At 37.5% G+C, this 11842-nt stretch overlaps 1 protein-coding gene across 1 annotated transcript in view; it reads right to left on the bottom strand.

Annotated features, from left to right (window-relative positions):
- Ift74 (intraflagellar transport 74) overlaps nucleotides 1-11842 on the bottom strand; it is a 78177-nt gene that overhangs the window by 9460 nt on the left and 56875 nt on the right. The window contains exons 14-17 of the mRNA XM_029476441.1: nucleotides 6579-6632; nucleotides 5620-5717; nucleotides 4838-4964; nucleotides 4289-4422 (exon numbers count right to left, since the gene is read on the bottom strand). Of these exons, the coding sequence (XP_029332301.1) occupies nucleotides 4289-4422; nucleotides 4838-4964; nucleotides 5620-5717; nucleotides 6579-6632 (413 nt within the window). The remainder of the gene's footprint in view (nucleotides 1-4288; nucleotides 4423-4837; nucleotides 4965-5619; nucleotides 5718-6578; nucleotides 6633-11842) is intronic.

Raw genomic sequence — 11842 nt, 5'->3', positions numbered from 1 at the left:
AGAGAGAGAGAGAGAGAGAGAGAGAGAGAGAGAGAGAGAGAGAGAGAGAGAACAAAGACAAAAAACCCCCAGAAATTCCATAACTAAATATTTATTCCACTTAGTATTCATTTTAAATGAATATGAGTATGAGTAAGGAAAACAGTGCTTTTAAAAAGTCACTGGTTTTAAAGGGGCGTTGTAAGTTAGATGGCTCAATAGATAAAGTGCTTACAGCATAAGAATTTGGATCTTCTGAATCCACAAAAATGTTGGGTAAGCTTGGCAGTCTACCATAATCCAAGCATGGAGGAGGCAGACAGAGAATCCCAGAATAAACTGGCTACCTAGATGGTCCATATTCAGGGTTACTGACCAACCCTGTCTCATTAAAGTAGAAAGGGACTGAGGAAGATACATCAGCTTTGGGCCTCCATATGCACACATGTGCACCCATGCCCATGTAAACATACATACAAACATACAAAAATGATTTTTAAAAGGGGTTGCCATACAACCAAATACTTTAAAGTTGATATAATTAAGCTAGCATTCCTTAAATGTTTCATTTACCCCTTTCAGAATTTTAAACTTAAGCATATTGAAATACATATGTACAAGTATATATCAATATATGTGCAACAAGATTTAAATGTTATCATAGTGTCGATTTCAAGCTAGGTACATGCTTATTATCCTGACATCCAGAGGCTGGAGCAGGAGGGCTCTGAGTTCAAGGCCAGATGGCAAATATAGTAAGACGATCTCAGAAATCCAAAACCATAAAATGCTCCATTTGGATGCCTGTCTTCATGAAGGTTACAAACAGTTATGAGAATAAAGTACTAAGCATGTTACCAAGGTCTATTATAGCACTTCAATAATATAGATAGGAAACATGCTTAACTCACTGAAGCAAGCAGTTACACAAATTTAACTTCAAATGTAATTTGGATGTGTACTCAGAAAATACATTTAAGAATTATACAAACTGATTTTTTTTCCAGAAAAAAGGAGCAAATGCTTGGTTGGTATAGAGTAAGGTTTATCTCCCTTCCCCATCAGGTCCTTATGAAAAGCTGAAAGCTTCCCAAGGGAAGAGACAGGAAGAGGAAGCAGTCCAGTTCCTTCTGATATGCTATGAAGTCTCGAAGTTTACTAAGCAGTGTGTGCAGGGCAGCTCAATCTCAGGAGGAGCCACTTTGACCTGGGGAAATGTTTCTGAAACATTCTGCCATCAGCACATTTGTTTACTCCCCAGAGTTTCCTTTCTAAAAATATAAATAAAAACTACTGCTAGCATCATTCCTTGCCTCTACCCTGCAGTGCAGTGCTTCTCAACGTGTTTCTATGACGGATCCGGAGGAACCCTTGTGGCATTGCTTCTTTTTCCTCATCACAATCATCTCACTCACTCGGTGTAACTTCTTTCACCTTTTCTCTAAGAAGTAATGTTGCCCCGAAGAGTAAGAGTGCTCGATTAAGAAACAGTGGAAAAGTCAGGTGGGTTCCAATAATGATCTCAAAGACGGAAAGGGAGCAGTTCACAGACGGGTACTGTAACATACATACTCAGGACAGTCAACAAGATTATCATAAACCTCTGGTGATTTTCAGAGAAAAGAAATGTTGTTAACTGTGGGCAATGATATAAAGACAAGGAGGAATAAAAAAAACAAACTATAGTCTTAAATAAACAAAAGAACCCATAGATGAAATAAACTATAAAGGCAGAATTCAAATCTTAATAACATTTCCAGAAAAAGAAAAACTTTACTTTAGTGACAGACTGTATTTTTCACCTCTACGAAAGTCAGTTCTCATTCTTTTGCAAATCCACAAGTGCAGCAAGCACAGTGACGAGTTTTTAAAAGGAAATATAAACACAAAGCATAAAGGTATGTAAGAAACACAGAGTCCTAATCACTGACTTTGTTTCCTGGTATTTATATTTGCCTTTAAAAATGTTTTTCAATGGCTGTTGCACCAAGATAACTTAAAGGAGGAAAAAGCTTGTTGAATTAACATCGACCTTAGATAAGTGACTATATAGATGAATTAATGTAATTTCTTAGTCTACAGAGAAGAGGAAAGGTTTTTAAATGTTCAAACTAGCACAAGAACCTAAAATTAGCAATTTGAAGATATTTGCAGACTAATGGTTTTTATAGAATTATGTACATCATTAACAGAGATGCAATCTAAGTATTGATGAGTGGATAAAATAGCTACTGTGATAGGCAAAATAAGCCAGTCCAACATTATGACCACATTTCTATGTGGCTTTCTTAAGAGGCAAATTCAAGAAGCAGAAGTAGAATTGTGATAGCCATGAGTTAGAACAGAGGGAACAAGGAGCTGTTCAGTGATAACATTGCAGAGCTCTGCTGCATAACCCATGTAATTCCAGCCTAAACATCTTAACCTGATTATGATAGATCATCAAGAAAATAAAGAGCAAGCACGGCTGGAGGGAATGTAAACTGCTGAATTCAGTACAAACATCCATGCGGAGGATTCTCAAAAGACTTAGCATTATACCTGAAAGACTGAGTCAACATCCACTGAGGTACTGCACATCTGTATTTACTGCTGTACCAAGTACAACAACTAAGAAACAGAACCAGCCTGATGCCCATCAACAGATGGAGAAAAAAGAAAATGTGATGCATTTTCACAATGGACTTTTAATCAGCCATCAAGAATGAGACCCTACATCTGCAGGAATATGCATGCTACCAGAGATCATTAGGTTTCACAAAATAAGCCAGATTCAGAGAGACAAATACCATATTTGCTCTGATGAAAGCTAAGCTTACATCTATGTGTACATATAGGTCCTAAAAGGGTAAAGGGAACAATGAGGGGCAGGAGGTGAGGGAGGCAGACAGGAAAGAGAGAAAAATGGAATGCATGTGTCATGAGAGAAGGGGTATCTGGGGTGAGGAAGAGTACCAACAAAGTGGGTCAGAGGGCAAGGGAGTTAATAAAAAAAAGTGTGTTTGTTCATCTTTTTCAGCCACTTGCCATGTTTTTTTTTTTTTTTTTTTTTGAAACAGGGTTTATCACTGAAGCTGGAGTTGGCAAGGCAGAACGGCTTGTCTTTAACTGCATGTTTGTATGCCTCTACCACCTTAGGACTGGGATTACAAGCATGTCACCATGCCCAGCTTCAGTGTGGGCGGAAGGGATCCAAAGTCCCTTATGCTTGCAAGCACTTTACTGACTTAGCCATCTCCCCAGCGTGAATCCTAAAGTATTTTAAGTTAGCAAACATTAAGTTCCTTTTCTCTAAACTCACGACCTGCCAAGTAAATCCAAGTAGACAAAAAAAGCAAACTCAGTCACTCTACACCATAAAAACCACTCAGAATCAGTACAGAGACCCAAGATTCCATATCAATTTTTAAACTTTTGATCTAATCTTAACCTATGTCATTTGACATGTACATCTTTTGATCACTTGATATAGGTTTAATATACAACTAAAATTTCTTTTATAGAGGGGCCTAGCAAACACAGAAGTGGATGCTCACAGTCAGCTATTGGATGGATCACAGGGCCCCCAATGGAGAAGCTAGAGAAAGTACCCAAGGAGCTAAAGGGAACTGCAACCCTATAGGTGGAACAACANTATGAACTAACCAGTACNCCNGAGCTNTTGNCTCTAGCTGCATNTGTATCNAAAGATGGCCTAGTNGGCCATCACTGGAAAGAGAGGCCCATTGGACACGCAAACTTTACATGCCCCAGTACAGGAGAACGCCAGGGCCAAAAAGTGGGAGTGGGTGGGTAGGGGAGTGGGTGGGGGAGTGTATTGGGGACTTTTTGGATAGCATTGGAAATGTAAATGAGGAAAATACCTAATTAAAAAAATTTTTTCTTTTATAGAATACAGATTAGCATATCAATTTCTGGGTTACATTACTTAATAAAATTAAAATTCATCTGCCATTCAGTTTTTAAAGTATGACATCAAAATAATTACAATTAAGCATGTATGCTTAGTTGCATGCCATTTTCCTTGGTCAGTCTGTGCTCGTGAGCACGGCTAAAACTATTTCAACATCACTGGCTCTCAGGTGCTCTTCTAATTATTAATGACTGACCTGTTATGTGACCACGATTAATTTCCACACTCATGTCTATAAAATCGTTTCTTCACTGCCTTACAATCCTTTTACGAGGATGAAAGTTCCTTGAGGAAACAGATCTGACTTTGTTTTCAAAGAAAAACTTTGAATACTGAGAACATCTCTCCCTGACCAAACTCTAGTCAGTCTCTGAACTGTCTTCCGTTAAGCCTCACTGTAAGAGATGACTGCTTAACCTCATAATCACATTGCCTCCTAGAAGCTATGGCTGTGGCTACTACCAAGCACTGTGAGAACATCACACTACATGTCTTTACCTTGTAAAAAGACCAGACTTCAAAATCCGAAACTGAATTCCAAGTTCTGCATGCCACTTTGTGCCACTGTAAAGCTAGAAAACTTACAGGCCATGGCCTGGGAATGTAGACTGGTAGTAGAGCAGCTTGCTAGCACTACACATGCATATACAAAATGGTATGTGAAACCTTCATAAGCTAGGAATGGTCTGTATTCAATTAGTACGGTTAAATGAATGAGGATATGCCAATGTCATACTAGTAAGCTCCTGGGTGATGTCATATGGAACTCTCAAATTGCCAATGATGGGGGTAACAGGCACCCATCAATTAGATCCTTCCTTATGAGACTTTCAAAAGAACTCAAAAAAGAATGAAGATGAGTTTTTGAAGTTCCAATTTGTTATTAAAAAAAGAAAAAAAAAAAAGAAACAAAACAGAATATAAACTCTTGGCCACTATTCTCACCTGAAGTCAAATTCCTAGCTGTTGTCTGTGACTTCTGCATCTCAGTTGACTTAAAGCTGAGGTCATCCTGCATCATCTTTAGCTCTTGGTTGGTGATGGAGGATATCTGTTTCATACGATTTATATTCTGTGTGTACAGAGAAATAAACACAAGATTTAGGTTTCCTATAAAACTACCATAAAACACAAAGGAGGTGATACTTTGAATAGTTATTCAATTTTGATTTTTTATAGAATGCAGGATTCAGTCATGTTTTCACTTGCTTTATTAAACTGTAGACAAATTAGCTACATAATTTGAGAACTATGCAGACTTAAAACACTAAAAATACTGAAAGGCGGCATCTATTTTCCTTCTTAGCATAATACATAGTAGATACTCATAAACACTTTCTAAAAACTTAAAATATTCATTAGGTATATCTACAAAAAACATTTACTATATAGATTACAGTATAAAACATTAACAGCTTCTAAACTAATGTCTAGGTTTTAGAACTGTATTAGTAAATTCAGATACATTATCAATGGAAGGAAACCTTACATTTTATTCTAATCACAGCTTCATGTACTGCTTTACACTGATCATGTACATCCCACCCTTTCCCACATTAGTCTATTTAACTAAAATTTTCCTACAGAGATAAACACACTAATAGCTTGAAGAAACAAGAAGGGAATTTAAAGGACACAGTTTAAGTGGGCAAATATTACAGTGAGACTTCCACTTTCCATACTGCTATTCTGAAAATCAGAATACTGAGATGGCACAGAGCACTTACCCGACTGCAATGCTCTAACAGTGTGATGATGCTGGCTTCTATCTGTGCCTTCCGCTCTAGTTCCTGATTCTTCGTTTCCTCAAAAGTCTCTATAAAAGCTGCCGATTGGAAACATGGTAAGACAGACTACTGTTGATAGACTTGGTGCTAAATAAACTTCAGACTATTTTTGAGAAATTTAAGTAAATATAAAATTTAAGCTATTAACCTACTCTACTTTCAAATACTTAAAAGTCTTTTATGACTCTGATATAAGTAAACGAGTTATATAGGCTCAAACGAAATAACTGATCCCATAAAGATCAGAAAAAGTACCTTCTTGACACAGCTATAATTATTAATACTTATAGTTGGCCACTGTTTTTATTTCTGAAATTAGTATTACTAAATACCTATCTCATCTAAAAATGCCTTTTATTAAATTAATCAAATAATGGCTTAATTACAAAATAAATTTTATCATTTCTTTAGATGGTAAACACCTATTGTAAGAAATTACCCATTTGTATGATCTATAACTCATATACACTTTTGTTCTTATTTGCACTCTTTAATTATTCCAATAGAACTTCCAAAATTAAAGATAAGTAGTTAAAATTTTACCATTAGTTAAGAGAATAGCATCAACATTACATGCATTCTCTAATGTATTTCCATTATAATTTTTCTACCAATTCTTTTTTGGTAGCTCAATAGTGTAACATATATTTTCTACTTTAAAAAAATCATTTATGTATAGCAATATAATTTGTATGTTATATGACACTATAATAGATAATGATTTGATAACATTTCAAACATGAAAAAAGAAAGAAGATTTTCAGGTTACAGAACACATTCACTCAGAATCAAAATTTTAAAATAGTATTTTTTCAAAGTGGTTCAATGTGGCAACCATCTTCAGTGCCTTGTACAAATGAATAGCAATCTAATATTTACGTTATAAGATCATCACTTACCGTCCATATTTTCCTCCCTTTTTTTAAGCTCCTTGTATTTTTGATTCATTTCACCTATAAGAAATGCAAAACATTAATTTTTAAAATTATAATCATAATATTCTAATGTAGAAGTATTTTGGGGGTTCTCTTTATGCCATTAAGTCACTGAATATTTGATAGTGTCTAATAGAATTTTAATATGGAGAAATTTACTTGGCTTTACTTTAAAACTCTTTTAAACCACTATTTGTGGTTAAAACACATAGGAGAAACATTCTCCTGACTGGAACAAACCTACAGGCTTTCCACTCCAAATCTGAAGCTATTCAGCCTATACATGAACACTACCCGTGATAGGAAAGAGAATTCCCCAGGCAAGTCTACCCCATCTTTGAATAACTTGCAGCAAGCACAACAGCAGCATTTCTTACCTCACAAAGCTTAGAATCTAGAAATATAATATGTTACATATTAAATTCATATGAAAAGGATATTATAGAAGTGTACAACTAAGCTAACTCAAGTAATGTAGAAAAAATTTCCCTAATATTCATGCTACATTATAAAGAATCAATAGGAGTTACTTATATATGAAAAAAAATGTCAAAACATTTTCCAGTAATTAGGATGGAAGTTAGTAAATTTTTATCTCAGGTATCACGAACCAGAGTGAATGGATTGTGATAAAAGAAAAACTGAAACTGAGGATAAGTCTCAAGGTTCTTAGGCAACTTGAAGAGATAGCTGCATTAGCTGCAAAGGAGGACATGGTGATAAAGACATTGCATACAGAAATGTTGAACATACTGAGTTTAGTGAATATGAAAGTCATGTCTAAACAGACAAAAATCCAAAGCTAGAAAGGACATCTGTCCCAGTGGCCCCACAAAGGAGCCATTAGTTATGGTGGACTGTGATCACCGTGATCACTTTGATAATGGGGTTTCACCATAGCAAACACTGGGCTACGGAAGTACAGAGACATTCTCAATGTAAGATGCTGCAACTCCATGTATCTAGGGTATCAAGTAAAGAAAGCATAAATATATGAGCTTGCTTCAACCCAGTTTCTTCAGGCCAATCAATCAGTCACTCACTTCCTAGAAAGACTAAGCATGGAAAAAGATGGAAAGAATAAAGGCTAGGGAATTCCTAGTTAAAATCTGGCATTAAAAAGGACATTTAAGAACAATAGTTAATAGGAGTGGAATGGGAGAAGAACAGCAGTCCAGATACCAGAACTCCAATAATCTGTGTTCTGTATTTTCCTATATGGTAGAGAACGTTTCACAGATCTGATTAAACCATTAATAAACGTGGGCAAACAGTAGTCGAGTCCTTAAAGAGCAGGGAAGGGAAGCATGGGAATACTGACTTGTGCTTGTGCATATGTATCATGTATAATACTGATTATTTCTACTCATCTTACAAGTGTATTTCTCACTTAGGAACAGTTAGATCATATGTAGACATATGACCTCAAATATTCAGATCACGTGGTGGTAAATATCCAAATAGCAGCAGCAAACTGAGGAACCCCTGAACCTCCTGAGGCCTAGCTTACTAAAAAAGTCCTAGCTCCTTGAGCTGGCCACTCTTGAGACTAGTTAAGGCATTAAGGGATTACAGGGAAGGTCTGCATTCTAGGCTACTTAACAACTTACCACTAACTTATCTTTCTTTCTCTAAACGAAGGAGAATCTCCTACACATGCATTCTGTTCATAGCTCATCTTTTCCTTTTCCTGCTCCAGATACTTCAGGGAGGCTTTCTCTTCTACTCCAATAAGACTATTCCCAAGGAGATTTGGTGACCATTCATTATCCAACCCAAGGGCAGTTTCAGTTCTCTCACCCTGCAATACCTGCCACTGTTGATAAACCCTTTTTGACATATTTTCATGTATTGCTTCTGCACTGCATAGGTGAGATCCTTTCAATTCATTTTTTACATGTATTATTTTGTTCATGTGTGCATGTGTGTATGTGTGTGCATTCAAGCATGCCACAACATTCATGTGAAGGTAAAAAACACTACTTATGAGAACTAACTCTCTCTGTCTACCATGTGGTTTACGAGGCTCAAACTTAGGTTGCCAGGCATGTGGGCACGTATCTTTATCCCCTGAGTCTACTCTCTAGTCCTTAACTGACTTCTAAAACTGTACTATACCGATGACAATCTCATTTAGTCCTGTAACTTAAGAACACTTAATTTAATTGTTGCCCAATTTTCAAATTCTTTCATCCAACTACTTATTAGATTCGGATTTAGATTCCCTTCTTGGGAAAGCATATCTGGCCAGCATCTTGAGTTACACACCTGGCCAGTATGATTATATGGAACAGAGCTCCTGCATACCTCAAAGATTCCCAAACTTCAAAACAAATTCCTGATCATTCTTGAAACGGAGACAAGTCAGAGCATTCGTGAACTGGTGTATGTTGGGATTTCTCAATAGAAAATTAGTTTCTAGAGCTGGAGAGATGGCTAAGGGGAGCTGGTTATGACGTTGCTCTAAAGAAAGATCAAAATTCCTAGTACTCAATATCAGAGTACTACCTAACTTAGAACTACCTAACTCCTAAGTTCCAACAATCTCTTCTAGACTCCTTGACACTTTGCACACTTGTGTGTATGTATACACAAACACACACACACAGTCCATAACCATTTGTTGTTGTTTTTTGTTTTTTTGTTAATACAAACTATTGTTTTAGCTGACTTTGGGGTGACACCACATTAATTCATACTAAACTATTATTTTAGACCCCCCTCTAACATTTTCATTCATTTAGAGTGTTGTCGATAGCCCTGGGGATAATTATATTTGATGTCAATTCTGTTCTCAGGTGAGGGGTTGTGAACAAGGAATGAGTCAGCACTCAGGTGATTTCTTGTAAACCTGCTTCACACCTTAATTTGTAAAATAAAAGAGCAGAGGGAGGTAAGGTGAATCGGAAAGAAAGAAAAGAAGGAAGAGAGAGAGAGAGAGAGAAAAGAAGGAGGAGGAGGAGGAGGAAGAGGAGGAAAAGCAGAGCAGAAGCATGTGGCCTAGAGAAACCCCAAGTTCTAAGGGGTCTCATAGATGGGGAAGATGGTAGTGTAGCAGTAGGTCTGCCTAATCTAGGCGCACAGCATGTATTCATATTAATTGTGTCGTGTTTTCATTGCTGGGGCATATTTTGTTGGAGATTTACTGCAACAAAATGGCGCCCAACATATTGATTTGAACTCAACTAACCTGAGATAAAAGTTCACTGCCCCCAATCCCTGAATAGGACTTGGGCAGTGTGGATTGGAAACTGACTGAGTCTGAGTGGTCTATGGAGAACAACAGAGAGGCTCACTCCCCCCAACTCCCAGAGAGCTACAGCCAAGGGCAGCACCTCAGCCTGGAACTGTAGGGAACACAACTGCCTGCGAGGCAGTTTTTGGGCAGACACAGTGAACTAATAGGGGCATCTCTGGCTGAGAGAGCTTTTCTGTGTTTGCTTCTCCATATCCTTCGCCCCCCCCCCCACCTTGCCTCCCTCACCCTCATGTCTAGGACAGCCAGACTGGTTCTCCTGACTGCTTGTTTATGCTGCGGATTGCCTGAAATCAGCACACAAGCATGTGCTGCCAGCTGCAACCCAAACTAGGGACACAGACGACCACGCCGGTCTTTCTACACCCAGCCCCTTCCTATGCATAAAGAATCATGGAGATGAAGGTACAAAGGGATCCGGACCAGGTAGTTTATTGACATAAAAACCTTTTGATACTTAAAGATGGGAAACAATACATATCTTTTCGACTTTACATGATGATATTTTGAATGGTTTGACAGGGATGGATTTAAAGGAAATAGACACCTTATCATTTATTGGTATTGCAATTTTTTTTCCCTGAGACAGGGTTTCTCTGTATAGCCCTGGCTGTCCTGGAACTCACTTTGTAGACCTTGAACTCAGAAATCTGTCTGCCCGTGCCTCCCTTTTTCTTCTCAGATGACTCTAGTTTGTGTCAAATTGACTAAAAAATAACTAGCATGGTCTCCTAGCAAGGAAAGAATGCCACTTTTGGCAGGAGACTCTAATTCTGTGGAGCTCATAGATGTGGAAGATGGTAGTGTAGCGGTAGATCTGCCTAATCTAGGTGCACAGCATGTATTCATATTAATTGTGTTATGTTTTCATTGCCAGGGCATATTTGGGAGGAGATTTACTGCAACATAGAGAGCCAAGGCAATTTCTATTTCAATTTCAGTTAGTGTGGATAGCTTGCTAAATTCCCTATTTTGAATTTTGTCCCCCCCCCCCCCCCTACTTACTTCTCTCATGGCAATGTAGCAGTAAGCAATAAATTCCTATTTCAAATACTTTTAAATTGCTATGTTAAGATGAGTACATAAAAATTAATGACAAACTAACTTTTCACTTTCGGCTTCATCCAACTAGCAAAATAGTTGAATTATAGTAGACATATGTCTCTTTTCAGCAGGGAAACAACAGTACTTATAAGTACTTACAAGGTGTACTTTAAAATATAGAGTGAGAAGCCTCTGAGTGACTAAGGCAGGAGGTACTGTGCATATACTAATTACTTATCTCAGTGCTGCCATAGAGATAGAATATTTATATCTCAGTAGTGAGATACAATTTCTACATACTGCTTGAAGGCATCAAGGAGGGTACAGTCCATTCTGAAAGGAAGTCCTAACAACTGGTCTGCAGCTTACAAGCAAAGATGAATGCTGGTGTGTGGCTTTTTTTTTTCCTCCTTTATATTTACTGTAAGACCCCGCCCTATAGAATGGCCCTATTCTTAGTTAGTGTGGGTCTTCCCACCTCAACTTAACCCTCACAGACACACCCGAAAGCTTTTTGGATAGTTTTAGATATAGTCAACAGTCAATAGTGCCAGGCCAGAATGAGCTTGGTAATTCAAGCTTCAAATACTACAATCTCTAAATTGGTAAGAATTAAATCATTGCTCCAAGGCCTCTCTACCTGTAGGAAAACAAAGCAACCGTGCAGAAGTTCGTTTGAACAGAGTGTTTCTTTTAGATTCCATCTTAGTGGTGCGTGCCATGTACCAAATACATCATAAGGCCCTCAATTATTTTCCAAAGCAGTGGTTATCAAATATTAGTATGACTTTTGGCTAATACACAAAACACTGAGCACTATTCTCACAGTTTCAAACTGAAGTCTCAGGTAGTACCTCAGAATCTGCATTTCTAGCTACTTTCAGGTGTGTTAAGATATCACAACTCTAAGTTTTTGAAAAACAATCTT

The sequence above is a fragment of the Mus caroli genome, chromosome 4, assembly GCF_900094665.2.
Source record: "Mus caroli chromosome 4, CAROLI_EIJ_v1.1, whole genome shotgun sequence".
NCBI lineage: Eukaryota > Metazoa > Chordata > Mammalia > Rodentia > Muridae > Mus > Mus caroli.
This window is presented reverse-complemented; position numbering and strand designations above follow the sequence as displayed.